General features: G+C 47.9%; 1 protein-coding gene across 4 annotated transcripts in view; it reads right to left on the reverse strand.

Annotated features, from left to right (window-relative positions):
- Nucleotides 1–2,474: 2,474 nt before the first annotated feature.
- DENND2A (DENN domain containing 2A) overlaps nt 2,475–26,715 on the reverse strand; it is a 61,016-nt gene continuing 36,775 nt past the window's right edge. For 2 of the 4 annotated variants that reach the window (XM_075755433.1, XM_075755439.1), the window contains exons 7-20: nt 26,205–26,298; nt 24,890–24,940; nt 21,728–21,915; nt 20,909–21,018; nt 20,628–20,697; nt 19,915–19,992; nt 19,273–19,413; nt 16,939–17,087; nt 8,506–8,683; nt 7,658–7,699; nt 6,203–6,320; nt 5,325–5,564; nt 4,111–4,197; nt 2,475–3,201 (exon numbers count right to left, since the gene is read on the reverse strand). In XM_075755433.1, coding sequence (XP_075611548.1) covers nt 3,170–3,201; nt 4,111–4,197; nt 5,325–5,564; nt 6,203–6,320; nt 7,658–7,699; nt 8,506–8,683; nt 16,939–17,087; nt 19,273–19,413; nt 19,915–19,992; nt 20,628–20,697; nt 20,909–21,018; nt 21,728–21,915; nt 24,890–24,940; nt 26,205–26,298 — 1,578 coding nt within the window. In that variant the 3' untranslated portion in view covers nt 2,475–3,169. Of the gene's footprint in view, nt 3,202–4,110; nt 4,198–5,324; nt 5,565–6,084; nt 6,321–7,657; nt 7,700–8,505; nt 8,684–16,938; nt 17,088–19,272; nt 19,414–19,914; nt 19,993–20,627; nt 20,698–20,908; nt 21,019–21,727; nt 21,916–24,889; nt 24,941–26,204; nt 26,299–26,715 lie in introns of those variants that run through there. The other 2 variants (XM_075755444.1, XR_012835867.1) reach the window with 2 other exon arrangements.

A 26,715-nucleotide genomic window follows, 5' to 3' on the forward strand; every position in this document is an offset into this window, starting at 1 on the left:
ACGGTCATGGAGGAGAAACTCATGTAAGGCTACTAAACACACAGACACCAGCTCTGGTGTGGGAAACCCTCGGTTGTGGGATGTAAGTATAATGTTCCGGGTATATATAGTATATAGTGTGTGCATTTATAGTATATAGGGTGTATTCAGTATACGCGCTCTGTTCACACAGTCTTCCCTGGGCACCTGCTGTTGGCGGTCTCCATGGGAGAGCACAGGGACCTGTGGTCAGACCCAGCACAGCTGGCCTCACGGCTTTTCTTCACAGGTGGGTTCCTCCAAATCATCCAGAGCCCTGAGGGGCGCGGGGTCCTGCTCATCCTGAAGCAACACGGCTCGGCGTAAAGCTGGAGACGCTGTTCTGCCGCTGGAGGCCAATGCTCTCTGTCCGAGTTTCATTTTAAATCCTTAATGACAAGCTGTAAATCTTTCACTGCACTTCTCATGCCGCTGTTTTTTAATACCCCCTTGGATTTTGTACACTATGTACATTTAATTCCCGCTTTCCTGAGAGCTGCCAACAAAAGCACTGATGGCCACAGAGCCTGGTGTTGGCAGAGCCCACCTGGAGCCCCCAAATGAGACAAACAGGGCTGTTTCACAGCCCATTTTGATCTGAGCAAGTAGGATGTTGCAGTAAAAGCTGTGAGTACCTTGGCACGCTCACACACAAGTTCAGGCTGAGCTAAGGAGCCTGTCGGCATCGGGCACCCCAGGAAACCCTCCCAGCTCCTTACCATGGCTCCCGCCGAGGAAGGCGAAGTCCCACGCTGTCAGAAACGTCACTTGAGAAGGGGAATGTGGAGCCTCTGGGCTTGGTGGTGGGAAGACCACGTAGGACACTTGCTTCTGGAGGCCTGAGCTGAACCACAGGATCAGCTTCATTTAGCACCCCACAAAGCTTTGCAGGCATCCTGGCTGCCTGGTGCATGTCTGGGTACATCCCAGCTTTGCAAAACCCCATTTTGCTACCATTAAAAACACCTTTTAAAAAGAGAACCAAAACGCAGCATTGGATTCACCTTGAACTCCACCGCAGTTTCCTTTGGCAGACCACCACCCCCTCCTGTGACAGACTAGGCGTTAAGTGGTGCTAATTTTGCGCAACGCACCCAAGGGGCAGCCCTCCTGCATCCCCCACCTGGCCATCCCTGCAGGAGCCTGACTCCCAGAGGGGAGATAAATGCTGCTGCCTTCTCTGAGCCCCTCTATCGCTGCTTCAACTGTCCCCGCATAGGGGTCGGGGAGCACAGAGCTGCAGGTGCTGCCTACCTGCCCCCTGCCCAGCATGGCACTGCTGCTGTCCTGCATTTATGGTGCTCACCACAGGATCACGGAGGGGTTGAGGTGGGAAGGGACCTCTGGAGGTCATCTGGGCCGACCTCCTCTGCTCAAGTGGGGCCACCTGGGGCAGGTTGCCCAGTTTATCTGGTCCCTAGGTAGTGACACGTCACGGCCACAACAAGCCCCATTACACTGGAAGCCAGCGAAGCACCGTGTCTCTCCACTCACCCCTCCACCTCTCCACCCACTCGCTCCTGCCACCACCTGTCACAACCCATTTCTTCTGTCCTTAACCACAGCAAAGGAAGAGGCTGTCACTGTAGGAAACTTCGGAAATACAGGCTTCAAAAGATTCACAGAGCATCATTGAACCCACAGCTCCCCCTTTGTTACCGTGGGGAGGTGAGCTCCTCTGAACCCCACTGCTAGTCAACGAGGCCCTCTTGCCTGGGAAAGCCCACTGACCACAGGGGCGTCCAGACCACTTTCAAAACCTCTGGCAGCCCTGCGTAGGCCAGCATAGCACAGCTGCCCACAGCAAAGGTACCTGCAGGCAGCTCTCACTCTGCAATCCCTCCAGAGCTGGGGAAGAGATTTCCCTTCGGGCTGTAGCAGAGCCACCCTCTGCCTTCCCCTCTGAAGAGCAGAGGAGATCCAAGGATGCTCCAGCTGCTCTTGACTGTGCCCTCACAAACGGTGCAAGGGAAACAGCTTTCCATCAGCTGGAAAAGAGCCCTCACCCCCACCTCAACCTCCACATGCCTCTCCTGACACCTCCCAACCTCTCCCCACTTGGACAGAGAAGAGGAGAGCAGGAGGGGGGCAATGGCAGGTCCTACCTACTCTCCAACCAGGAGCACAGAAGGCAGCAGCAGGCACGCTCCCCTTGCCTGCTTCCTATTGTGCTCCCCAGCAGCAACACTCAAGATCACAGAATCATAGAATGGTTTGGGTTGGAAAGGACCTTAAGAACCACAGTTCCAACCAGAGATGGGAAAGGAGAGCCCATCTGACCCTTGGGGAGCAAGCAGCTGGGCAAAGAAATGTGGCCATCTGGGCTCCAAAAGCTCACACAGAAGCTGAGGGCTTGGCCTCAGCTGCTAGATGTCCTCTCCAGCTCACGCTCAGTGCCAGGCAGGCTGGCGGGCAGACACAGCTCTCTTCCCTCCATAAAACACCAAGGCTCCGCATGCCTTTTACACCACTCACTTTTAATTACACTGCATAAGGAAAGGCCTCTCCTCGTGCCAAGACGCCCTAGAACAGCCACCCGAGGAGCTGGCTGGCCCATCAAGTCCTCAGTAGGTTTAGTGGAACCCCCTCACCCTTGTCCCTTGTTTGGAAGCTCCTCCTGCTCAGTCCACATCATCCTTGCAGTCCTCACCGTCCTCACTTTGCAGAGATCTGTTTCCATGCATCTCTGTTCCTCCCCTCCTCTGTGCCTGTGCTTTGCCTGCTCAGTCCCGTGGGAGTCCTGCTTTGGCCTCCTGCAGCACCAGGTGGAAAGAGGAGGCAGGGCAAGAGTCATTGGTTAATAATTGTTCTAACCCCAATATAAATAGAAAAATACAACAAAACAAAGAATTGATTAGCTAAGAGATCCAATCCACTGGGATGCCTGCAACGTGCTAGTGCAGAGTTCAGAGAGTGCTTGGTCCAGTGCATGGTACTGTAGATATCCAGAAACCTCTCCCGGTAGCCCCACAGCCATCAAATCTTCCTGCGGCACCACACGTCTGTGCAAGTGCATCTCGGCCGTGGTCAGCTCGCCCAAGGCTGTTGGCTCCTGGGAGCAGGCCGAATGGGAATGGTTGATAATAGTCTGATTTATTGCTGTTAAATGGTAAAGCCATTCTCTTCTGTGGGACGACGATGTGCTTCGCTCTTACTTTTTGTGGAGGAATTTCATTTTGCTACCTGGAGAGATGGAGAAAGCAAAATGGACTTCCCACAGTGACAGGCAAAACAGGTGTCACTCCTCACCACCACTGGCTGAGCCAGCCTATGCAGAGAATCGTCCCTGCTGCCAGCCCTGGGTCCTTATCCACAGCCACCTGCCCTGCAAAGCTCCAGTAGGTGCCTGCAGAGCAGGCCATAGCTCTGCCCAACCCCTGGGAGCAATACTGCAGACTGGGACGCTGCAGACCCCACTTGCCCAGCGGTGCTGGAAAGTGAATGCATTACTAAGCCCACCTGGCCAGAGTGTGTGTGGGAAGGAGGCAGGGTACACCGGTCCCATGGACACTGCTGCTCTTAAATGGCCAAGAAAAGACAAGAGGGCCAGGGATGCGATCTGAACAGATCAAAGTCTCTTAGCCATGATGTCCAATGATTTATCAAGGACTTCTAACCTCAGTCTGGAGCTCTTGTCAAACCCCACTTACAGTGGAAAAAGGATTCAATCTTAAGATGCTCTTGGGCGATTCCGAGCGCTGATCCCTAAGGGCAAACCCAAAGGCCGTGGAGACTGTGTCACTCCCCCCATCAGGAACTGTCTCCACCACCCTCGAGTTACTGGTTGCTCCATTGCCTCCTCAGACCTGCCTGTCTCCTTTGGAAGACACAGACATAGCTCATGGCCCAAACTTGGCTTCCCCACCAGCCTTCAGACAAGTGGCAGATCAGGGGGCAGAGCCCACAGCGTGCCAGAGCAGGGATACACAGCCAGGTGCTGATCGCTCAAGGCTCAGAGCACTGCTCTGCAAGAAGACACGTGCAGTCACTAGCAGAGTCCTGCCACCCTTCAGCAGCTTCTCTGCTACCAAACTTGAAGGCAACAAGAAGCCCAAGCCTTCTGAGAAGCCAAGGGTTTTGCTGATTCCTTACCTAGGCCTTTCAGGAACCTATTGACTCCACTCTGCTCCCCACTGGGAAGTGTTTCCAGGTACTCCTGAGCCCGTACCTCAAACAGACCTGCAGAAAGAAAGAAGTCAGCAACTTCTATTTTGCTTCCCTATAAATACAAGTAAGAACGTCTACCTGAAAGCATACTGTCCTGCCTTACCAATAAACTGTTGCGCATGAGAGGGAACAACTCACCCCACCTCCTCCACCAGGTGAGCCTGGATCTGGGATGGGAGCTTTGGTCCACATCTGTAGGGGTCCCAGCAAAGAAACCCTGCTACCACCTCTTCCTCCACCACTGCAGGGCTGACTAAGCTTTTGTACGTCGCACAGGGAGAGGCAAAACCTCTGTCCATTCTGCTACGAATACAGCTAAGTCCAGAAAGTGAGACCATCTGGGGAATCGTCACGCGGGATTTACCGCATTGCAAAACCTCTTTTACTCAGCCACCTATTCAAGTGCCCACTGCTCATTAGTGCTTGGGAGGAAACTGCTAAGCCAGCACTCAGCAGCAGCAGGGACGAGAAACTTCAGCTGCCAGCAGAGCCCTCGGGACTGTGGGATAACAGGAGTGAAACAACTGGAGCAGCTCTGGGAAGGACATGAGCATCCCTATTTTCTACTAGCCAAAACAGCCATAACCAATCCAGCCAGTTCTTCCTCTAGACATGGGAAGGGGACATGAGGGATTGCAAGGATAAACATCGTTCCAGCAGTGTACCCCTTCCGTCACGGTCCTGATGGGAATTCAGCATGGAACGAAGAGGCATATACATGGAGGAAACTGCTTATATCCCTTACTGCAGGGGTGAAGGGTGCCTGTAACCCCAGCCTCGATGAGAAACTACCAGATCGTGCAAACAGCCCCTGTTCTCCAAAGCCAGCTCCCATGCTCTGTGCAAACACTGTGTCTCACCACGCTCCCGGGAGGCGATGCGCCCCTTTGGGAAGATAAGGAAACAGAGACAAAAAAATCTCCGAGTGACTCCTTGAAGGCCACACAGGGGTGTCAGAACAAACCATCGGCCTGCACTAGGGCTTCCCTACCACCTCTCTCCTGGTGTCCCTGCACGGACACTGCAGCCTCCAGCCATGGTGCTGGGGATGGAGCTGGCGGCTGGTGAACATCTCCTGGCTCTCGTGGGAGCAACAGCGGAGTTTGCATGACTGCAGAAGCCCAGACAGAGCCCCTCACCTCTGACCCCCTGCTTCCGCAGCTCCCGCTCCTGAATGAAGCCCCCGAACATCTGCGTCTCCATGAAGACCTCCAGGAAGCGTCGGAGACTCTTGGAGGAGACGGATTTGCGGAAAGCCTCACGCTGCAGGGTCCGCTCATCTCGCTCAGTGGGGGTCAGAAAGAGGGAGTAGTGGCCCACGATCTCCACAAAGAAACGGACAAAGGCCTCGGACACCACCTCGTTCAAAGGGCTGGTCTCTAAGGAGAAAAGAAAGAAGCAGCAGTGAGGACAGTGCTGTAAGGATGTGCTACGAAAAGCCCTGGGCACAAACCCCCTGCTTTTTTAAGATCTAGCCTGAGCAGAAAAAGCTGCTCAAGACAGACAGCATCCTAGGAAGTGCTTGCCATGAAGAGGACTGGGATGCTACTACTTTGAAAGCCAGCAAGTTTTGTCTTGGCTCCCCTGCAACCAGGAGATGCCCATACTGCCCAGGCTGTCTCAGCCCAGTCTCCTGTGAGCTGCATGGCAACCTCTGAGACTGCAGCTCTGAGGGTGGACTGTCCCTGAGAGGAGCATGCATCACTCAGACAGTCAGCAGCAGAGAGAGACCTGTGGGATACCCCACCCCCCCCACCAGAAAGGAGTACAGGTGTTCCCTGGAGCCATAAAGGAAGGATGAACAGACCCAGGAAGGGGTAAGTACTGTTTCTCTTCACACAAAGAGAATTGTCCCCAGTGCAATGGAATATTTAACATAGGTTCAACCAAAATCCTCACCTGCCTCCAGTGTCTGTGGTGTTAAATTCAGTACAAGCCTAATTCTCCCCTAAGAAGTGACAGGAGGAAAAGGGACGGGAAGAGACGTGGTTTTAAGCTGAAAGGCACTGTGCTTTACCCTGCTTGCCATTGATAGGGCCCTCCTCTTTGTCACTCGCCAGCTCGTTCCTCTGCTCCAAAATGTGCTCTAGGGCGGCCTGCAGCTTGCGGGGCAGGATGGAGTCCTCATCTTCCATCTGCAAAACAGAGCCACCTCCTCAGGGCCTGGGGCCTGGACGTGGCCGGCCCTTGCCCTTCTCCTCACCAGCTCCTATCCCATCACCAGCACGGCAGGGGGAGCACTGAAAATGAACTGGGAGGAGAGGAAGGAGGAGAACTCATAATACACTTGGCACGTTCCCAGCAGCTCTCAGCGCAGTACTATCAAGAAGCATGACACGAAAGAGAAAGGGGATGTCTTGTTCAAAATATTCTCCTATTCTGGAAGAATTTCAGGTGTTCAATCCGAGAGGCTACTGAGTAGTGCTTCACCCATGGCCCCACCATCTGCCTGTGAGCACTGGCACCACCACAAAGAGGACACATCTGAACAATGCTGGCGTGCAGCCAGGTGAGCACAACCCCCTGCTCCGCTCAGGCATGGATTGTGTTAGGAAGGTGTAACCAGTTCCCATAGACCAAGGAACTGCCGGTGACCATGTGTGAGCTCCTACTGGCCCTGGCTGAGACAGCGTGATTTAGCTTAAACCTCCAAAGAGAAGCGCAAGGTAAAGCACTTCCCTGCAGCTAAGGCAGCTGGCCAGTGAGAATTGCACTGAAGGAGTGGCCTTCGCCTGCACGCTACTCCCTGCAGCAGGAGGTGCGCTCGTCCCGTCCTGCCCGCGGGACCTGAGGCACGGCAGAGGCCGATGCAGCCAGCACTGCTCAGCAATCTGCCAAAGAGCTCTGGCGCAAAACCAGCTTCCCGGGCCAGGAGTATGTTCGCTCATCTATCCTCTTTGCTTCAATATCCCGCTCCTCCTCTCCACAACAAAGGGAAGTAAAATCCAGCAGGCAATCTTGTCTGCAGAGCAACATACAGGCTTCCTACTTGTGACCTGTCCAGTGCAAGGACTGGAGTGAGGAACCACAAGCTCCTTGGGCAGGAAGGATTTGAAGAAATCACCGAGGCTCCCTTCCGCACTCAGGGCCAGGTATGCAATAGGAGAGGGACTGACAGACACAGGCTGGAAGAGCCCGTGCTGCTCCCCAGCAGACAGCGATGAGCCAAGGCTTTTCAGCTCTGCCCTCGGCCTTACAGGATGCCACTTAAGGACCGACAGTGCTCAACTGCCACCGTTTCCCCTCTTTAAGAAAAAATGGAGAAGGAGATAATACACAGTGATTCAGTCCTCAACAGCTGTGGTTTGGGACTCTGGTATTATGTACGTAAACAGCAACCCCTATAACACTGTCAGCCACAAATCCTGCCTCAGTTTGTGTGGGGAGAGGGCAGGTCAACAAACACAGATGGAGGTAAGGTGTGGTGGAAAAATAGGATAGAAGACGAACGATATGAAATAGCTCTGCTCACCTGTCTCAGAAACCGGTTATTTACAAGGTCAACGACGAGGACCTAAAAATAGAAGAGCAAGAATAAAAAGGGGAAGTCATTATTTCCATCATCAGAGTTTATCTTAACTTGTAACTGCTCTGGAGGAAACACTTGGGCCCTGCTTCTGCTCCTCCCACCCACCACAGCTGGAGCAGGCACCCAAGCACGAGCCAAGAGTGGAGCCCTTGTTGCGGCTTGCTAACAACGTTGCCGCAAACCACAGAACAGCTTGGACAGCAGGAGGCTGTGCTCCAAGCCCAGCCCACCGCTCCTCACCATCACACCGGGGTCAGAGCTCCATCTTTGCTCCCTGCGCACTGCACCGCTGTCCCCTGGGTGGGCAGGGAGGGAAATGCCTCCCTGACCACATTCAGCCTTGCTGCGTTCACCCTCGTGCACCATGAATCTGGTTCTTAATTATTTATTCCTTTCATTAGGCACCTGTGTTAATTAGAGGGGCAGCTATCCTAGCCAATTTGTAGCAATCATACTTCAAGCCCTGCAGACTTTGCACTTATCCCTTAGACAACACTATGCAGTAACCACCAGAAACTTTAATGAAATCATCTCCTACTCGAAGCAGCCCCATGGTGAGAGATCCCAGCCCCTTGCCTTCCCAAGCTGTGGACAAGGCAGAGCACAGACCTCCGTCTGCTCGGGGGATGTTGACCTCCTCCCTCACCCCACGCTCGCAGGAGCCAGAGGACGAGAGTGTGGCACCTTCACGCTGCCAGCTGCAAAGGCAGACTCTCAAGCACAGCCTTTCAGAAGACAAAGCCCACTGGAAGCAACCAAGAGCAAGGCCACAGTGGGGGTGCATCGCTCACCTCCTCCACAGGGAGCTCCTTCAGGCGGGGCAGGGAACTGGAGAGCAGGCCGATGAGGAAGGGGGTGGGCGAGCAAACGATGTCGATCATAGAAGGTGGCAGCACGGGGATGTAGGTGTGCTGCCAGGTGAAGGGGTACAGGAGGGCCACCGTGGCGTGGCAACACTTGGAGAGAGTGCTGGAAATGAAACACAACCAAGGGCAATGGCTGGTCAGTCAGGAGATGAGCAGTGCTTCCTAGAAATCGGGGCTCTTTCAGTTGTTCCCTGATTTATCTCTGATTACTAGAGGCTTTCCCAAGCTTCTGACCCCATTTTTCAGGCCTGGGAGCAATGACTCGAGACAGGAGCCCAGATTACAAGAGACAATCTTGGCCCATGCGTGTGTGACAAGAGATGGGTCCCACTGAATCCAGGATCTGCTCCTCCAGTGCCCCGATAGGAAATACCACACAGACATAAGGTCTTCCATGCTACTGCCTCTCATTAGAGAAATGAGTTTATTCTCTCACAGCGTGCCTCTATGGCTGTTCCCATGAGAAAGCCATAGGTCTGCATGCATAGGGGCTATACTGTCCAGCACAGCCAGCTCACAGCTGTGAGGTGCAGAAGACGGCTCCACCACTACAGCAGCTATCTGTTGGGCTGTACTGTGGCTCACTTACCTACTGGCCATACTCTTGGCCTCATCAGCACAGCTGGATGGCCTGCTTGGACCCCCTGGCAATGCCCCGGGCATAACCTGCAGCCGCAAGGTCCCCAGGTGTGCCTGCAGGTCGTTCCAGCCATGGTCCGTCCCTACCCCTTGGCTTGCTACCTATGCAGCACATATGCTTTGCCTTTGGGCAACCCTTAGCAGGAGTAATTGCATGCCAATGGCATGCTTTTCTATCGGTCCCAATCATACTGATAGTTCCTGGCAGCCATGCTGGAGCACAGGGGAAGGAGAAAGGCGGTGGTCTCCAGCCAGAGGCTCTGTGGGCACCCCGCAGCCTGTGGAGCCTGCCAAGGCTACTCAGAACCATGGGAGAGTGAAATTTCTGGAGGGGAGCACACGGCTGACATCTGCGGGATGCTGCCCAAGGCTCATGGGACCGCAGCTTTCCTTCTTCCCCCTTCCAATGCCACCACTGGCTCAACTGTAAGTGTCTTTGCTGACACCTTCCAAGGGGGGTCCATCCAGAAATGCCATCAGCTCTCTGGCAGGAGGCGGGCAGGGTCTGAAGTCAGACACAGCAGAGCTTGCCGCAGGGCACCAGTTACTCATCCTTTCTGGGTCTGGAAGCATTTGTGTGCATCAAAGGAGGGGGAAGGCTTGCCCCTATAAGCCCTGTATATAACGTCATTTTGTTTTACTAGCATCCAGGTCTCCAAGGGTTGGAGGAGGGGAGAGAGGCTGGTGCGGCCAGGAGGAGTCACATTGCTGAGCAAGGGCGCCCAGCTGGCTCCTGTTAAACTCCACGGGGGAATTTACACTCAGCAACCCGGATCTGGCAGTTTATTGCTGACTTGAGAGGAAAGGGGTTTGATGGGTGTGGACTTAAGCTCGCTCTGAAAAGCGAAGCCTGCTTTCCCTCCCCGCCTGCTCCAGCTAAGTCTGGTGGATTTGAATCCCTGAGCTGTAACACTAACACATGCTGAGCACAGAGTGGTGGCTGGGCTACAGCTGGCTGGCTTTCATCAGATAAATTCAGTTTAGCAGAACACAATTATGGTTGCTGGGACATCAGTGTGACCGTATGAAGAAATCAGGCAGTAAACATTGCTAAACACATGATGCTTTTTGAAGATAAGTAAATCTCAGGGGAGAGGCTGGAATCTGCTTAACGTGAGAATTTTATCTAGGACTGCAACAGGTAGGGAACAGGCGCTTGGGAGGGACAGCTGGGATGTGCGTGCTGACAAAGTCACTTCACAAGATGGGGACAGTTTCCTCTCCCTGCGCTCTCAGAGACTTGTCTTTTCTTAAGGGGATACTCCATAAAAAAGAGGAGGACCCTTTAAAGGCTGTGTCACAGACTGGTAGCTTTAAGCCTTTAGATGGGACAAAGACCTCAGTTCCACATCCTTGTTGATGAAGGTCCGAAGAGTATCCCTCTCCCTTCTCCACTTTCATTCCTGCTGGCTGCCCCTATGTCCCTGCACTCAAGCTGTGCCTGCCCTCACCAGCAAGTCCATGTCTTGCTGTGTCTACCACACGTGCAAGGTAGGTAATGAATCTGAGAGAAACAAAATGAAAATAATGAGAAAACACAGAGCTAGTAAGAAACAAGAACATTTACCAAAAAAAACCCACAAAAAAACCACTAAAAAAAAATGTGGGAACAATATCAGAGTAGATTATTTTTCTTGCATCTTTCATACAAGCTAATCTCAAAAGGACCTGCACCAAAAGTGAAGGTAGTGTTACTTGTGCACCCATACATTTCAGACTATGATAGCAGATGCAAAAGCAGGGGTTTCTTTACCCTCCATTACCACAGAGCATATTTTCCACTCCTCAATTTCTGACTGATAACAGCCCCAGTAATAACAACATCATAATGCTGAAAGTGAAAGAACTCCCTTGCGCACAGCACTGTGGCATTGCTCTAAGACCATCACCACTGGACTTCCTCTTCTTTGAAGAGAAGTCGAAGGTACAAGTGTTAGAAGTTTCACCTTTGTCACAAATCCTCCATCTTGAAGGCACATCCAACTTTCCTGCCTAAAGGTGGGAACTGCCTTTACAGACAGCACTTGCAAACCAAGGGAAAAGATCTCTGTGACTCCAGGTAGCTCCACAGAGGAACAGCGAGCAGCTGAAGTACATGGTTATTTATGGCATGGTGAGATATTATGGCATGCTGTCTCCTACTATATTTATGGTGGCTTGTTCTTCCCTCAACCCTGCTCTCAAATCCCAGTGAGTACACATGGTACGTGAGAGATTAAGTGGGAGGAAAGATGGCTGAGGTCCAGTTAGTGGAAGTCACAGACAGAGCTGTGTAACTCTGAAATTATATGCACCACACAGCGGAAAGTCAAAAAGAAAGCTTCCCCTTCCACCTTTCCATCTGCGAATGCCTCATCATCTCCAGGATAAATCCTAGTGATCTCTGCTCTGAAACATTTCTCACTGTGGAAGACATTTTCAGGGAACAGCACTGATAGGAATGAGGTTTGTGAGCCTCCTTTGAAGGCAGAGCAGTTCAGAGATGGACACAGAGGAGGTGTCTCTTCCCCATCTGATTCAGTCATAATTGCTCTGCAGATAGTCTCGGGGAGCTGCAGCTTGCCAGGAGCTCAGCAGAACCTAAGTCCTTTGGAATGACTCCTAAGCTCCCTCCTCCTCCTGCATACGGCACTGCAGTGAGCACTAAGGGACTGCTGATTCACACCACGGCTACTAAGTCTTGCAAAAGAATCCAGTATGATAAATTTCTTTCATGCCATCTGTGTGACTGTGTGCTCTTCAGCCAACAGCGATGGGGAAGGCTGCCCAAACTACACCACAGTGGTAACACAACAGGTACCCCTCTGTGTAGAAGGGGAATACGGCCACTGAAGTTTTGGGCACTACTCAAGCTGGATGTCTCTTTCTGTGAGATGTGTGCAGAATCAACCACGGTTGATGTGCACAAGACAACCAGAAAAGTTTGATGTGCTCTCAAAGTACTATTTCAGTGTCGATCGGCCCTGTGAGGGCTCTTGTACCAATGACTTTGGGTAGCTACAGCCAGTGTCCCTACTGAAATCCTGATATCCCAGGACACATGCACCTTAACCACGATAATGACTGCTGCCATTGGAATAATACTGACCCAGGGTGCTGTGTTTTGCTTGGTGCACTCCAGATGCCACCAGGAATGAAGAGATCTACCCAAGGTGATTGCAGTGTGCTCTGGGGAATGCCATGCACTACTCTCAGGCCACGGAAGTTCAATGCTAGTTGTTCAAATGGGACACAGAACCACTTTTTTAAGGCTTTTGGTTTCGACAGCTAATCCTTAAAATACTGCAGATCTTTAAAGTACACTTTTAAGATCCTGAGCACATTTTCATGGGTTCATTCAGCCTCCTGTAGTGAGCGTGGCTGAGCTGCATGTATGATGTCACTGGCACAGCAGCTTGCAGGACAGATAGATATCACTAGTATAGAGTGATATATAGCTAAGAAGTATAGATGTACTCAAAGAACTGTGTCAGATCTCTCCCTAAAGGGCTGATTTGAGTATAGACTGACACATATATCTCTCTGGCTGAGCACTCCCTTGGTCAGAACAATATTTTGCAGCAATTTGTGACCTTTGCTTGCTCGAACAACAGGCCTTCCCATCACACAGCATCCTATGCAAAAACGTATCACACAGCACCGTATGTGGCTGCTGCTTCTTGGTAGTCACCTTGACAGAGGCGGCCAATACAGATTCTGCACACAACAGCTGCAACTACATACAAGTTCTTCTTCCTTTCCTGGCAAAACTTCCTCCAAGACAAGCTTGACTTGTTCTAAAAAAGACACCCTGACAACTTGCAACAGCTTCTAAGGAAGAATACTGGCTGCTCAGATTGGTTGCTTTCCTCCCAAATGTCAGACTGACTACAGCTTTCCACTCCAAAGGCAAGAACCTGTGCTAAAGACCCCCCCAACCTGAATCCCTCTTTGGGTTTAGGATACTTTATGATTTCTGAAAAACACTATTGAATCAATCAGCCTTTTGGAGTTTATTGCCGGGAAGCCCTTTGCTCCCTGCATGAACCAAACTGCTGAAAATACACTGGCATTTGGTGATTTAGCATGGTTTGATTACATGGGGTTTTTTCTTTTCTTTTTTATAAGCTCTGCTACAGGATTCATTTTACAATCATCTTTGGATTTCTGATGCTGTGTCACATGTGGATTTACTTATGATGGATCACAGATCTTGTTTACAACATTTAACAGGCACAAGAACTTCCAAACTTTGCCCCGTGCCTTTGCCCAGCGTTGCTGCCAGGATGACGCCAGGTTGCACCAGCTGTGGGGACCTCACTGCCTCCCACTGATGTGGCAGGTTAGTGCAGGTGAAGAAGCGAACATTAAGATGCTCTGAAGAAACAAGGCTATTATCTGGCATCCAAACTTCATCCCTGGGCTGTTGCTTCTCCCTAACCACAATATAAAAAGGAGAAATCTGGGAGGCTGGGATTCGCAGTGCCAGATCAGACTGTTTTTGTAGCACATAGAAAAGGCTTCTTTTTGATGATTAATTACCTTTTACTGGGGATGACCACATTTAAAGTGTCTACTCTAATTCTTTCAGATCTGCCTTTGATAACAATGACCACTTTGTGTTGTTGACACAGCTGTGGTTTCTGGCAGGGACAGAGGCAATTGCTTGAGCTGGTCAGATCCACAACAGGCTTTTGAGGAGATCTGGAAAAAGGGTGCCTTCATTTTAAACCAGCGTAAATTTTCCTGATTTAAAAAGCCCTCTGAATCTAACACCTCTCCCCTTCAGGCCAGTATAACCTGCCCAGCTTTAGGTACCTTGTGAAATCAGCCCACTTGTATTTGGAAGATGCCTTCTAAAAGGTTGGTTTGCACTGCCTTGAACTGCGTGCCAGGCAGCATCACTTGGAAACAAAATCAGCTCTTGTGTTGCAGCGCCTAACCTGTGCCGTGGCCTTCACTGCCCCAGGACCAAAGTTTACAATGCAGAAGCGAACAAAAGGTAGGGAAGACTACACAGATAAAAGGTTTTAACAAAGTCATTTTCCTGGGTTGCGAGGCAATGTATACTGCAGTTTCCATAGTGATAGAGGGGGGAAAAAACCCCCAACCCACCCAAAACCTAATAAACCAAATTCTTTCCTTTTCCGCTGCCAAGCTTTGGATTGACAGGTCTTTAAAAAACACTCAATGTGCATTAAAAAAGATGGAAAAGACAAAGTATTTCACTTGCTGTACACTTGTTAGATGCATTTTTTGGCTCAGCTTGAAAATGTTTCACAGTTCACACAGTATTTGGCAAGAAACCTTTCAACTTTCTTTTCCTATAGACTGATTTTATAGCAATTTAAAGATGTAAATAAATTGCATACATCATTTTCTCTGTCACTTACACCCAGACACACCTTTACACACACGTACAGATAATTACTGATAGTGCCCACATGAAGAACTGCGAAGATGAATGACAAATGTAATTTATTATGCATCTTTCACCATGTCACCTGCACTCTCCCCATTAATCCATCTCAGCTGGATTATTTCTAGCATTCCTAACCTCTGAGCAGTTTCCAACAGCTGCTTTTATCATTTTTTTTTCTTCTCCAAAGCTATTGCCAAAAAGTGTTTCTTTTCTTTCCTCTGAAATTGGCATTTTCACCTCTCAAGTAAATACTACTTACTATTCATTGAGTTCAATGTGTTCCTGTCCCAGGAAAAGTATCATTTGGACAGAAGATCCTGTATCTGCAATACCATCACCTTTCAAAACATGGAATTTCCACCAACAAGCAGAAGAGACTGTTGACCTTATGAAAGGCTCACCAATCCAGCGCACTCAAGTCACTAGACTGGATTAAAATACAATGGTTTATTTCATTTTGAGGGTTATTGTCTTTGTTTTCTGTTTTTCAAGCCTTTACAGTCCTTTGGGGTCATTTTCAAGTTTTTTCTCCATAAAAATGAGCCAGAGAAACTTATATTTTGTTATAGGAAAAGAAAAAGACTCTCCTGAAATTGCTCAGAGCAAGGCCTTCTCAGAAACGTCAAATATTAAAAGTCTTGTAGAGAGCTGGCAAATCTACAATAAATATTTGAATCTGAGCCCTGTGGCCTAACAGACCCTGGATCTTTAAAACGTGACAATATTTTTTCACAGAAGAAAGCTGTTTATGGCATATTTAGAATTTTAGAAACTATGATTTTATAGCTCTCTCCTATTCTCTTTTACAGGCCTGGGCAGCTGGACTCATTCCTAAGGACCCTGGATATACTGACACAAGATACCGAGGAAAAAAACCCACCAAAACCCATTGAAGTGCTTTGAATTAGAGATATTCTGTAACAGATACCATGCTCAGAATACATGGTGCTGTGCTGTCATATAAAGATGTGATAGGAAAAGATCTGGTAAATAAAGGTTCATTCTAAAGGGATACTTTGGAAAAAAAGAAGTTCCCTACCATCTACTCTTACCACCCAGCCCTTATGTTGAGATTACAATGTTATCTGTCCCCCTAACAGATTTTCTCAGAATGCAAAATTTCTGCTACAGCGGAGGAGAAAAACTTTTGAAAACAAAGCCTGTCATCATAAATTATCACATAAATCATATATGCTACGTAGAAATACAATGTCTGGATGAATTCTCTCATTTTCAATGCAAGTCTGAATGCTCTGTGTTAAATGTGTGGCTTAAGTATCCAGAACACTGAATATCTACACATATAATGTACTGGTGATTATAACGAGGCAAATCTTCCCCTCTCTGACCCAAGGCAGCTGCCAAAAACTGCAAGCAGCCAGTGCTGCCTGGATGCTACAGCTCCCCTCTCTCCAGCCATCCTATTCCTGTGATGAGACTGCCCGAGCTCTGCCCGCAAAGAGCCCCGGATCCCTGCAGGATGAATTTTCCCTTTGCTTTCCTGTAGAAGGGGCCTCCCCATTCTTTGTCCCAGCGCTCAGTCCCAGAGCTGCAGCCTGCTGGCTGGAAGTTGTGAAAACAGACAGCTTAGGGGCACTGTACGCTCCTGAAACCTGAGCGTGCTCCTAAGTGTCGTTACTCATCCAGGCAGCTTTTCCTTCCCCAGCCTTGGCGAACTTTCCTCCCTGAATCCTCAAGTGCTTCAAGGGCTGGAGAGCTGCCAGCCACCAGCTGCAGAAGATCTTAAAGAAACCTGGGCCTATTTTCATGATTTAGGAGAGCAAACAACAAGAGAAAAATTTAAAAAAAGCAAATTGAGCAGATTCAAAACAGAAGGGGGAAGTCCTCTGTCTCATTCCCCCCTCACCACACCATTTAATTTCATCCCCCCCAAGAAAAAAGTCTTTCAGAACCAATATTAAAAATACAAGCTGAAGATTTAAGAAGATTTTGTGCCATCAGGGAGCAATCTAGAAGGGATGATCTCTGCCTGAGGCTTGATCCCTGGAAACTCCAGCACAGCTCAGTTGGGAACACCAGAGCATCGTGGAGTGAAAGGAGGGCTTTTGCTTCCTTAGCACTGGGAATCTGCTCTGAAACTGGAGGAAAGGGAATTTGGTTCTCTTTGGGGATGAGAAGCAGCACACTTATGGTGCATGGTCTGAGTTCACCACTCCTGAGAAGTACAGCTCTACTCACATCAGATAAGAAGCTGGAAAAGCCAGAAAAGAAAAAAAGAACAAAGCAGAGACATCACTGCAGTCTTCTCAGCCTCCCTTCTTTGGCAGCATTTTGTTTAAGGAAATGCAAGAGGGTACCTGAGCTTGTCTGCGATAAAGATCACCCTCCTTTCCAGGAGCAGGGAGGCAAAGACTCTGCTCAGATGCCGCACGCTGAGGGATGTGAACAAGGACTCAAAATCAACATGCTCAAGCCTAGAGTCAAGAGGCCTCCGCAGCTCGATGACCTGTTGGAGAAAAAAAGACCACAGGTCAGCTCTCACGGTCTACCCACACTGTGGCAAGCAAGGACCCAGCAGGTATTTTCACAGCTAACAAGCCTTACTGACTGCACTGGCAAACACTGCACAGCGTTAGGTCCTCAAACACAATCTTTCCAAAGACCTCCAATAAATCCTTCTTCCAGATGAAGACAACCCAGAGTCCACTCCAATGGGCACAGCATGAGACCAACCACAAGTTCTCCCCACTGGACTGATGACAGGGAGATCTTCATACGGAGGAAAACTAATTTGTGTTCAGCTAGGAGTGGTTTCCAGCCTTTCTGGCATTCAAGCAGCAGAATGGGATGGAACCTTTCAAACTTGCACTCTTATTTTTACAGTTACAATTTATTTCTTTCACTGCAAGAATCTAGATGCCTAACCTACCGACTATAATTTTTTTATATCAGTTACAGAAAAGAGCAGCCTGTGAGTATTTTCCTTTCTTCATATCTACATAAATAATTCCTGTCACAGCACCTTAGCACTTCAAACTCCTTACCCTAGACAAAAACTTATCTAAATTGTTCTTAAAAGCCTCCAACACCAGACAGTTGATAAATGCCACAAGAAAATTATTCTAGTTCTGAACTACCCTGACCAACACCAAGCCTGCAGCTGAAACATCTCAGTGGCAAATTACTTCAACTACTTCTTGTCTTAACTCTCAGTATAGACTCAGAGCAATTGGTCACCTTCCTCTCTGTAGGAAACTTGTATTTTGGAAGGTTATTGTCACATGTCCTCCTTTGTCCTTTGTTTTCTATATTAAGCAAACAATTTTCTCAAGCTTTGCCTGTATTTTCTAAACCACTTAATAAGTGGAACTATTCTTCTGGGGCTTTCTCTTAGTGTTTGCATTTTTTGGAAAATTATACTCTAAATAAATTTCCACCAATGTTGGAAAGCAGAATAAAAATGCTTTATTCATTATTCATGCCTTCACTTTCTTTCACAATGCAGGAGTCTGTCTAAATAATACCGTACTGTTACTTCTGCTCACTTTATGGCCCACTATATCACCGGACCCTTTTCTGAACTGCTGCTCACTCAGTTACTTCCATGTTGTATTAGACTACTCATTTCTTCTTCCCAGCATTTTGCTCTTGTCCATATCGAATTTCAGACCAAACCTTCAACTCAGCAAGGTCATTTTGAATTTTAATCCCTTACTGTCCAAAGTGCCTGCAGCCCATCCCAATGCTGTCACCTACCCATTGTGCAAATGTGAGGTTTATGCCATCAATCAGGCAATTAATGAACATTAAGGATCTTGGAAACGAAAAGCCAAAACATTCTCACAGCCTGACAGCACACCGTTGGGACTCTACTCCTCGAGTGCAGATTTTTAACCAGCTATGCATGTGCTCTGCAGTAATTTCATTTAGTTTGGACTGTTTTCAGTTTTGTTGAGGAGAACATCGTCATGTAGTGCTATGCTGAAAGCCCTCAGACACAACTGCTATCAACTCGCTCACTTTCCTCTCCCTCGTGCTCAAGGCATACCATGCCCAACAAGACTATGTTCAATTTGGCTCCTTCCATCCTCCCACAGTCCTTCAATGCTAATCCCCAAAAGCTCTGCACTCTTAAAACCCTCCCACTGTCCTCACACCACACTGTGGAAGATACAACATGTACCCTCACCTCCATCTTGTGAAAATGCCATTCTGAAAGGCTGCACCATTGCCCTTGTGTGCTTCCAGGTATTTTTTGACCAGAACCCTATGCCCTGTCCCACACAAACAGTGGTTCTGCGTGAAGGGTGCTGGAGCACGTGCTATGAATCCTGTCATCAGGAAGTGTGGGGGGCCTCAAGCAGATCCAAGGTCATGTGCTATGCAGCAAGGGGCCCACCAGTCTGTGCCACTTGGCCTCAAGGGCAATGCCCTTTTTCATTTTGCCCTATTAGCATGGCTGTGCCCTTACATTCATTTTTACCATACGATTTCCCTTTTGATTCTGAGGTCACTGAAGTCTCCATCTCATCCCCTCCAGTCCCCTATTTTACTTCCTAGCTTCCCCACACAGTTGCCAGACAATCTGTCCTTGAAGATCCCCACTGCTATGTCACCATCCCAACTTCCAGTCACCAGTCCTGCACCATTTGCTGGCCTAAGTCTCCCTCTCTCTAGGGTGGTGTCTTTACCTCTGTTCCTGAGCCTGGCAAGAAGTTCTTGACTGTAATCGTCCGGCCCAAAGCTGGGAAAGGTGCCTCCATGACACTCCTCATGAGAGGCTGCACCAAGGCGGGGGAAATGCCCCGTCTCTTCTCAACTTCATCCAAGATCTGAAATAAAACCATGAAGACACAAAAACACGTACATCAGGAGGAGGGAGGTAACACCAGGAATAAAGGGCACCAGCATCTACGTTCTCTCCTTAAGCCAGCATTGACACGGAGCCTTGAATCATAAGGAAGAAGGTAAAAGGTGCAACTGAAGACCCTTAATTTCCTTCAGCAAGAGAAACCCAGCTCCAGTGAGGTCAATGGAAGCTTACTTTTGCAAATGCCCCACCACCCTTGGGAGTCAGTTTTCCAACTTTTAGTCTTTCAGTGCTTGTGTTTTGGTAGTTCTGCTGAAAGAACAAGGCAACAGCTAACAATCTAGTTTTGCTTTTAACTGTGTTTTTGCTAGGTACTGGAATTAGCATGCGGTTGCCTTGACAACACCATTTCAGGCCCTTTTCTTCAGCCATCAGCTTCCCTGATCCCCATTCTTCTGGTGTTGACTTCACTTTGAGGTCCCTTTTGGCCTACATCACGCATTCCCTTTCTCTCCCCCCTCACCTTAGAGAAGAGATTGAAGCATCCAAGGCGACTCACAATGCAGTAAACTTCTGGAAGACGCTTCCCTTTCCCACTGGGCTTTCAGGACAAATGCAAATACATACACCAAAAAAAAAAACCACCAAGAAAACGTCAGAGTTATAACTACTGCAGAGGCAGTGGCCAGTCTCTTAGCTCTGCAGCTTGCTGGCTGGCTCAGAAACTGGCAGACATTTAACAACATGCTGCTGATGACAATACCTTAAGTCTGGCTCAAACCCCGGTACACTAGAAACAGTGGGGAGAAGCGGGCACATCCACCACAATATGATCCCAACCTTCTTAGGTCAAATGACTAACGCAGGGCATGTTGCTCTACAGAGACAACTCAGCCTACAGGACTAGCACAGGTTTAGGTAACTGTTTAGCAGCTATGTGAACCTAAGGAAAACAAACCCTATCTTCAGCTTAGTGGTGAAACAACAGTCCATGGTCGTAACATTAAGCACTGGTGTAAGGAGAAGGTAAAAGAGCTACGCCTGGAGTGGAGGATGGTACTCCATGAGGGACTTTGGCACTGAGCAGAGCAGAAGAGAGCAAAGCTGTTCTGCTGCTGCTCTTTCCACACTGAAAGAGAAGAGCAGCAGCTTTCCACTTTCCAGAATGGGTGCCAGTATAACACCAACCCCACAGAAGGCTGCATCTCTAAGAAAAGAAAAAACACGGATAATTACCAACAGCCTCCTACAGTATCCAAATCGCCTGCTTCCATCTTCTCCCGTCAGGACAAATGAGAATGTCTCACTGCAGAAAAAGAAACCAGAATGACCAGATACCCATCACCCACATTAAAAGTCTCTGACATACAAACCCAATAAACCCACAATCTTTTTGCATTTCCAATACAGCCTGCTCAGGGGTCTGCCCAATTTTCTGCCTTAACAGTTCTCATATTTAATTAGCTTGACATTTACATCCTTTTCTCATGAATCAGGATACAAAGTACGGTACTTACCTGGCAAACTGATGGATGGGGGCCCAGTCCTTTGCATCAGGGAAGCAAAACTGGGGAATAGCTTTCAACTGATCTTCTGCCTCACGCATGAATTTGAACGAGCGCTCAAGCTAGCAGAACAGACAGAAGGAATGTTTCCAATTAGTCATGTGGGGATGGAATGACTTCAAATATTTTTCCTGTGACAAATGAAGAGGTGATGACAGAAGCTAAGCTTCTGCCTGGAAGATATTACAATTTCTGTGATTCTGGCTCACCTAATCTTTAGGTATCTTAAAGCAACTCTGTGCTCCCAATTCCACCAAGCCCTGCATCTGCAGCACCTGCCCCTGCTATATTGTGCCTCCAATCTGGGACACATCTTCCAGCAAGGGGTGAGAGAACTGAAGTCTGAGGAGAGCTCTGGTTACATCCCATCTACAAACACACTGTCACACTGGTTCTATGTTTCTTCCATTTCTCATTCCCCATTTTGAGCTAGACTATTGGTGAAAGCTGTGCCTTCCCTTTAAGAACATGTCTTCTCTCAAGCATTGGTTTTCTTTAAAGAGAAAAGAGGGAGAAAGGGAATAACCACATAAAAGTCATAGCCAAGGGCAGCAAAAGATCTAGATCAGCTGCTCTTCCAACAGTGAGGAACACCATGACAATTCTTGGGAATGACTGCAGCCCCTCTATCTTCAGTCTCACTGAACACTGACATAGCAGAGTGGTCACTGATACAATATGGTCACCAGAGAAGCTGTGGCTTCTCCAGCTGTGCAAGCGCACCACACAGTCTTAGACATGTCAACCAGACGTTCCCGACAGGCACCACACCTTCAATGGGAACTGCTGGGTAACCTCAGGGACGTAAGCAGCCCCAGCCTGCTTCTTGTGCAGTGACACCACGACAAAGTACTCAAACAGCTGCCTCTCTTGATATTCGATCAAGTCCCGTTCCAAGGTTTGGTACCGTGGGGTTTGCTTCAGGCGAGATTTCACATGCACCAGGCGCTGGCTGTGAGCTATGGAGAAAAAGATTAGAGATTGTGACTTTGGTTCTTTGCACAGAGCACCAACAGCGCTTTTCAGAGACTTACGGATAAACTCGAAACCACCCCACTGCATTTACTTTGTCAGTGGCTGAGAAAGAGGTGGAAACCATTTGAAAGCTGTACTGTAAATATCGACAGAGATGAGACACAATCTTGTGAGTGCCATCACCCTGAAGAGCTCTGGCAAGAGCAGGATTTCATGGATAGCTTTTACAGCTGAAGACAACCCAAACTGATATCCATATGGGACATGGTATAACAGATAATGTCTGGGCATTCATCCTAGCATTTACTTATGCATCTTTCAAAGCCAGGCATTAGGTGATTGATCACCTCCGTTCAGAGGAGTCTGGGGGTAGCGATCCCCTTGGTTTTACAAGATGAGCACTTGGGTCAGGCCAGGACCCCACCAGCTAAGTAACGTTGGGGACTCCCAGCTAAGGACTCCCAAGGCAGGCTGGGCTGTAGGCCAATAACAAAAAATGTGAAAAGAGGTGTGAATGAAAAAGGCTGGCTCATGCCAGTCCTTCCTGTGCCTAAAACTAATCTCTGAGGACCATGTTTCTACAAGTTCACCCAAGACAATAGAAAAGCAAGAAAAACTGCCAAGCAAGCTGTAACTGCAACACACATGAGCTGTGGGACAATAAACATTCCAGCATGGAAAGTAATGAAAAGCTGCGTGCTGAGAAAAGACCAGATGAGATTCCCTAAGACCACCCCCCCGCTTTGTTTTACAGTCGCATCCCAAATTAAATCTCCATGTCATCTCCCTTACTCCTACTACAAAAGAAAGACTTAACTACAAGCAGAGACTACAGCACATTCTCACAGCAGTGTTTTTTGTGAATGTGGGTGGCAACACAACGTTTTGACAGAAACAACCACCACAGGATACTGCGGGAAGTCCACATAGATAAGATGTCTCCTTGGGAAACAGGGCTTCCTGAAAGATGGGATATACTTTAGGACATACTCCTGACCTTTTAACTCGTAAAATTGTGCCATTCTTGGACTATTCCAGACAATAACATTTAAAGTAATCTTGAAGTGCCTCTTAAATCAGAGGGCGTAACAATCACTGGGTAGTTAAAGCCCTGGAAAGATGGCTTAGACTCCTTTCTCTCATCGCCTATTATGCTATTTGCTCTAAGGCTGTAATTCTTCAAAACCTTTCAGAAGCGTTTTCTGTTTTACCAGAGACTTCAAAAGGAGCAGTGTCACAGCAATGCTGAGCGCTTCTGAAGAGCTCGCTCAAGCTCTGCATTGTTTATATTCTGTGCAACCTACTAAAAGATACCAGGATTGTACTGCTGTCATCATGACAAAGTTTGTCTTTAAATGTTATTCCTTCCCAAGGGTCAGCACTTTTGGCTCTGACATGCAGTTTGATGATTGCTGTCTGATGATTTGCTGTGTCTCAGATGATGTACAGTGACTTGCTAAGCAGAGGTAACTGGCTGGTGTGTTTGGTCTGTTAATTAAAACATACAAAATCAGAAGTCCTAGATAAAAGAGACTTGCTAAATCATCTCACTTCCCTATGTAAGAATAGGAAAGTCGACAGTTCAACAAGGCATAAAGCAAAACATGGGTGTAGCTAGTGCAAACAGCAAGTGCCAGAACTCCTGTTCACAGTTACCTAGACTTGCACAGTCACACAGAGCCAGGTAGGCATCTGGATATTATTCAGAGTCCAGTGCTGTTGGATTTGAGGTGAGTTCACACAATCTCCATCATCCTCTCTATAGGCAGTTCCTAGCTGCAGTTATACAGATGTTACAGAGAAACACAGGATGATGCACATGATTCACTACGGCAACCCGTAACAGACAAGAGCTTGAGTCTTTCTGGCCACATCTACACTGTCTTTCTCAGCTACATCTGAACATGGACTGTATTTCACAACACTGTGTTTCAAGACAGTTGTGAATGTAATTTCTGTGCAATCTTGGGCACAAACCCTCTCTCCCTGCCTCCAGGCTAGCCTGAGAACCTGTCAGAAGGTAGGCGGTGGCAGCGGTTTTCAGCATGATCTTGCTAACGCAGCAGTACAGATAAAAGATTTCCCAATGCAGAGGGCAGCAAGAGCATACAGTAGTTCTTGTGTGGGAAGCTGTGCTCACAAGAGGGAACTCAGTTTGAGGTTTCAGTTCTAAAAACCTGAAAGACGGTAAGGACGAGCACTCCTAAGCACAACGTGCTGTGGTTAACACAGAGCCAACTGCTGCTTATGCTTGTCTTTTCAGCTTGGGAACTGACCTGCTACCCAGATCAGGTGTGCCTGCAAGTCAGGAAACTTTAGAATTGGAGGGAGTTTCCATCCTGCATTCCAACTCTGCCAGGACTTTGAATTTACCGTACAAATTCCCAAAAGACTATAATGCCACCAGCATGTCACAGGGCTAATTACCAGTACAAGAAATTTCAGAAGAGTATTATGGAGATCAGTACACCATATAGCTCTAGTGGAATGAAGCAAGCAACGCAGCGCTGTATCCCAACTCAGCCAATGCAGAAGAGTCTAACTAGCAATAAATCATACAGTGCAATTCTGTTTTCCCAGCTAGCCAGTCTGGCTGGTGGGTTTTTTCCCTTAGCAACTGTGTAATGGGTTTTCTGAACACCCTGTCCCATGCAATACTGCCTCTGTCAGCCTGGTCACACATCTGTGGCTGCATACTTAGAAAAACCTCACTGTATTTCCACAGCGTCCAAGCCCTCTCCTAGGAAAGGCAGTGCAAAGAGCTTTCATGGGAATTGGAACAGATGTATGGTTTAGATTCCTATACGCTATGGATTTATTTCTGTAGCATTGAGATCTTTGTTTTCCGAGTGGAAACAAGCTCCTTCTCCAAAGGCAGAACAGAGGAAAGATCTTGACCCAGGATCTCAGAGCAGAGTTTATCAGGAGCCATTTGCTCTCTTCACACATTTGCCTTACCTTTCAGCTTCTCTTCAGTATCACTGTCCGATTCACTGTTTTCATCTGTGACTAGGAAAAAAGAAAGGGGACAGTGAAGTAAGTAAAGCCTATTTATAACCATTCATTTCTTATCACTGGCATGAGAAAGCCAGGCCTGACAGCTTCAGGGGAAGACAGTACAGATCCCAAAAGACTTGCTCTTTTCAGGGGTGCACATACCCACTGACATTTAGCTCACCAACCTTGGTATCTTCCCATTCATTCAGGGAATAATAAAAAACCCCAAACAACAAAATCAATTTTGCACAGCCAAAATATTTGCATAAAGAATAAAATGCCAGAGCAGTATTTTATCCAAGCCTGTATAAGCATGACACCAAGGTGAAATACAGATTAATATGCAGTAGTTTGTGGGATAAGGGATTAAAAAAAAGCAAACAAACAAAAAACCAATTGCCAGACTGAATCAGACTCAGTCCAATAGCCTGTTTCTGTCAATGATGCCTTAGATGCTTCAGAGAGGGGTATAAAAAATGACGTAGAAAAAAGTCTGGGATGCTTCCCCTGAAGGTTCATATAAACACATTCATCCACCCTGTGGGTGTAATTCCTATATAAAATGGGATATACAGTAACAAGTAATTGTGGGAAACAAATAGAGCTGGTGGTCACCTTTTGCTGGCAATTAAGGTGTTTTGGAAAAAAATACTATGTTGGAAAGACAATTTTAAGTTTTATGGAGATGAGATGTTTTAAACTAATTGCTCTGAAGTATCTGAACACTTCTGGCTTGTTGCTGATTGACAGTGGGAGGCTGAAAGTCTCAACCTTGCTATGATGGAGATGGTCCTACAGTCAATTCTAGAAACTCTGATTCCCAACTGAGGTGATTTGTTTATTGGGATGCCGAAAGAACCAGGACTGCTTCAAAATCTACTGTCTTCCATTGGACAGTTCATTAAAGTGACACATTCCCGCAAAATATTTTGATTTCAACAAATCACACTCTTTGGACAGAACATTCCTCTCCAAAGCTTCCAGCCTGTTCCAGAAATAAACATCAAAAAGCGGGGGACATTTTTGGTGTGACCTATAAGGTTATCATGTAAATGAAAACGAAGCAAGAAAAACAAAAAAGTTCCGTTTTAATGAAAGTCTTTTGGGCAGAGGAACAGCCTTTATCTTCCCAAAAGAAAGGGTGGAAGTCCCAACTCAGTCTCACCCTGGGCTGGAAGAAGCGCTAGAAAACATCACATAAATCACTAAGCTAGCCTAAACTCTAAGGGAAGTCCTCAAAATGTTTTAGATATATGATGATTCAAAGTTCCTTTACCTTTCCCTGAATTGCTCTCTGTAGACTGCGATAGTCTCTTGACACGTTTCTTTCCCCTTCGTGCCTCATAAATGGCATTGATTTTCAGCACAAGCTGCTCAGCAAACACACAAACAAACAAGGTTATTTTCTTCCCCAGGCAAGAAAGTAAGTTAGAATTTCATGCAAAGTGCTCTGTTTCTCAACCCTGGCCATATTGAAACTCTTCACTTGATGGCCCAGAACTGACAATTACCACCATCTACCTTGCACAGCACCCTGCACCGCCAACGGCCACGCTCGCTCTAGTACGGAAGCAGTACAGTCATGCTGGCATGGCAGGAGCCCAAGGGAACATGCTGTGATCAAAGGCCAAGCCTTAATGCACTTCCACACTGTGTGGCTGTACGAGCTTGATGGTGCCCACCTGGGCCTGTCCATACCATGGTCCACGCTCCAGGGAGCACCAGAAGGTCCCCTGAGAACCTGCCCTGGTCTGCAGGTTTGAAACCAGAAAACCAGCTGGAGGACG

The sequence above is a fragment of the Balearica regulorum genome, chromosome 1, assembly GCF_011004875.1.
Source record: "Balearica regulorum gibbericeps isolate bBalReg1 chromosome 1, bBalReg1.pri, whole genome shotgun sequence".
In the NCBI taxonomy this organism is placed as follows: Eukaryota; Metazoa; Chordata; class Aves; order Gruiformes; family Gruidae; genus Balearica; species Balearica regulorum.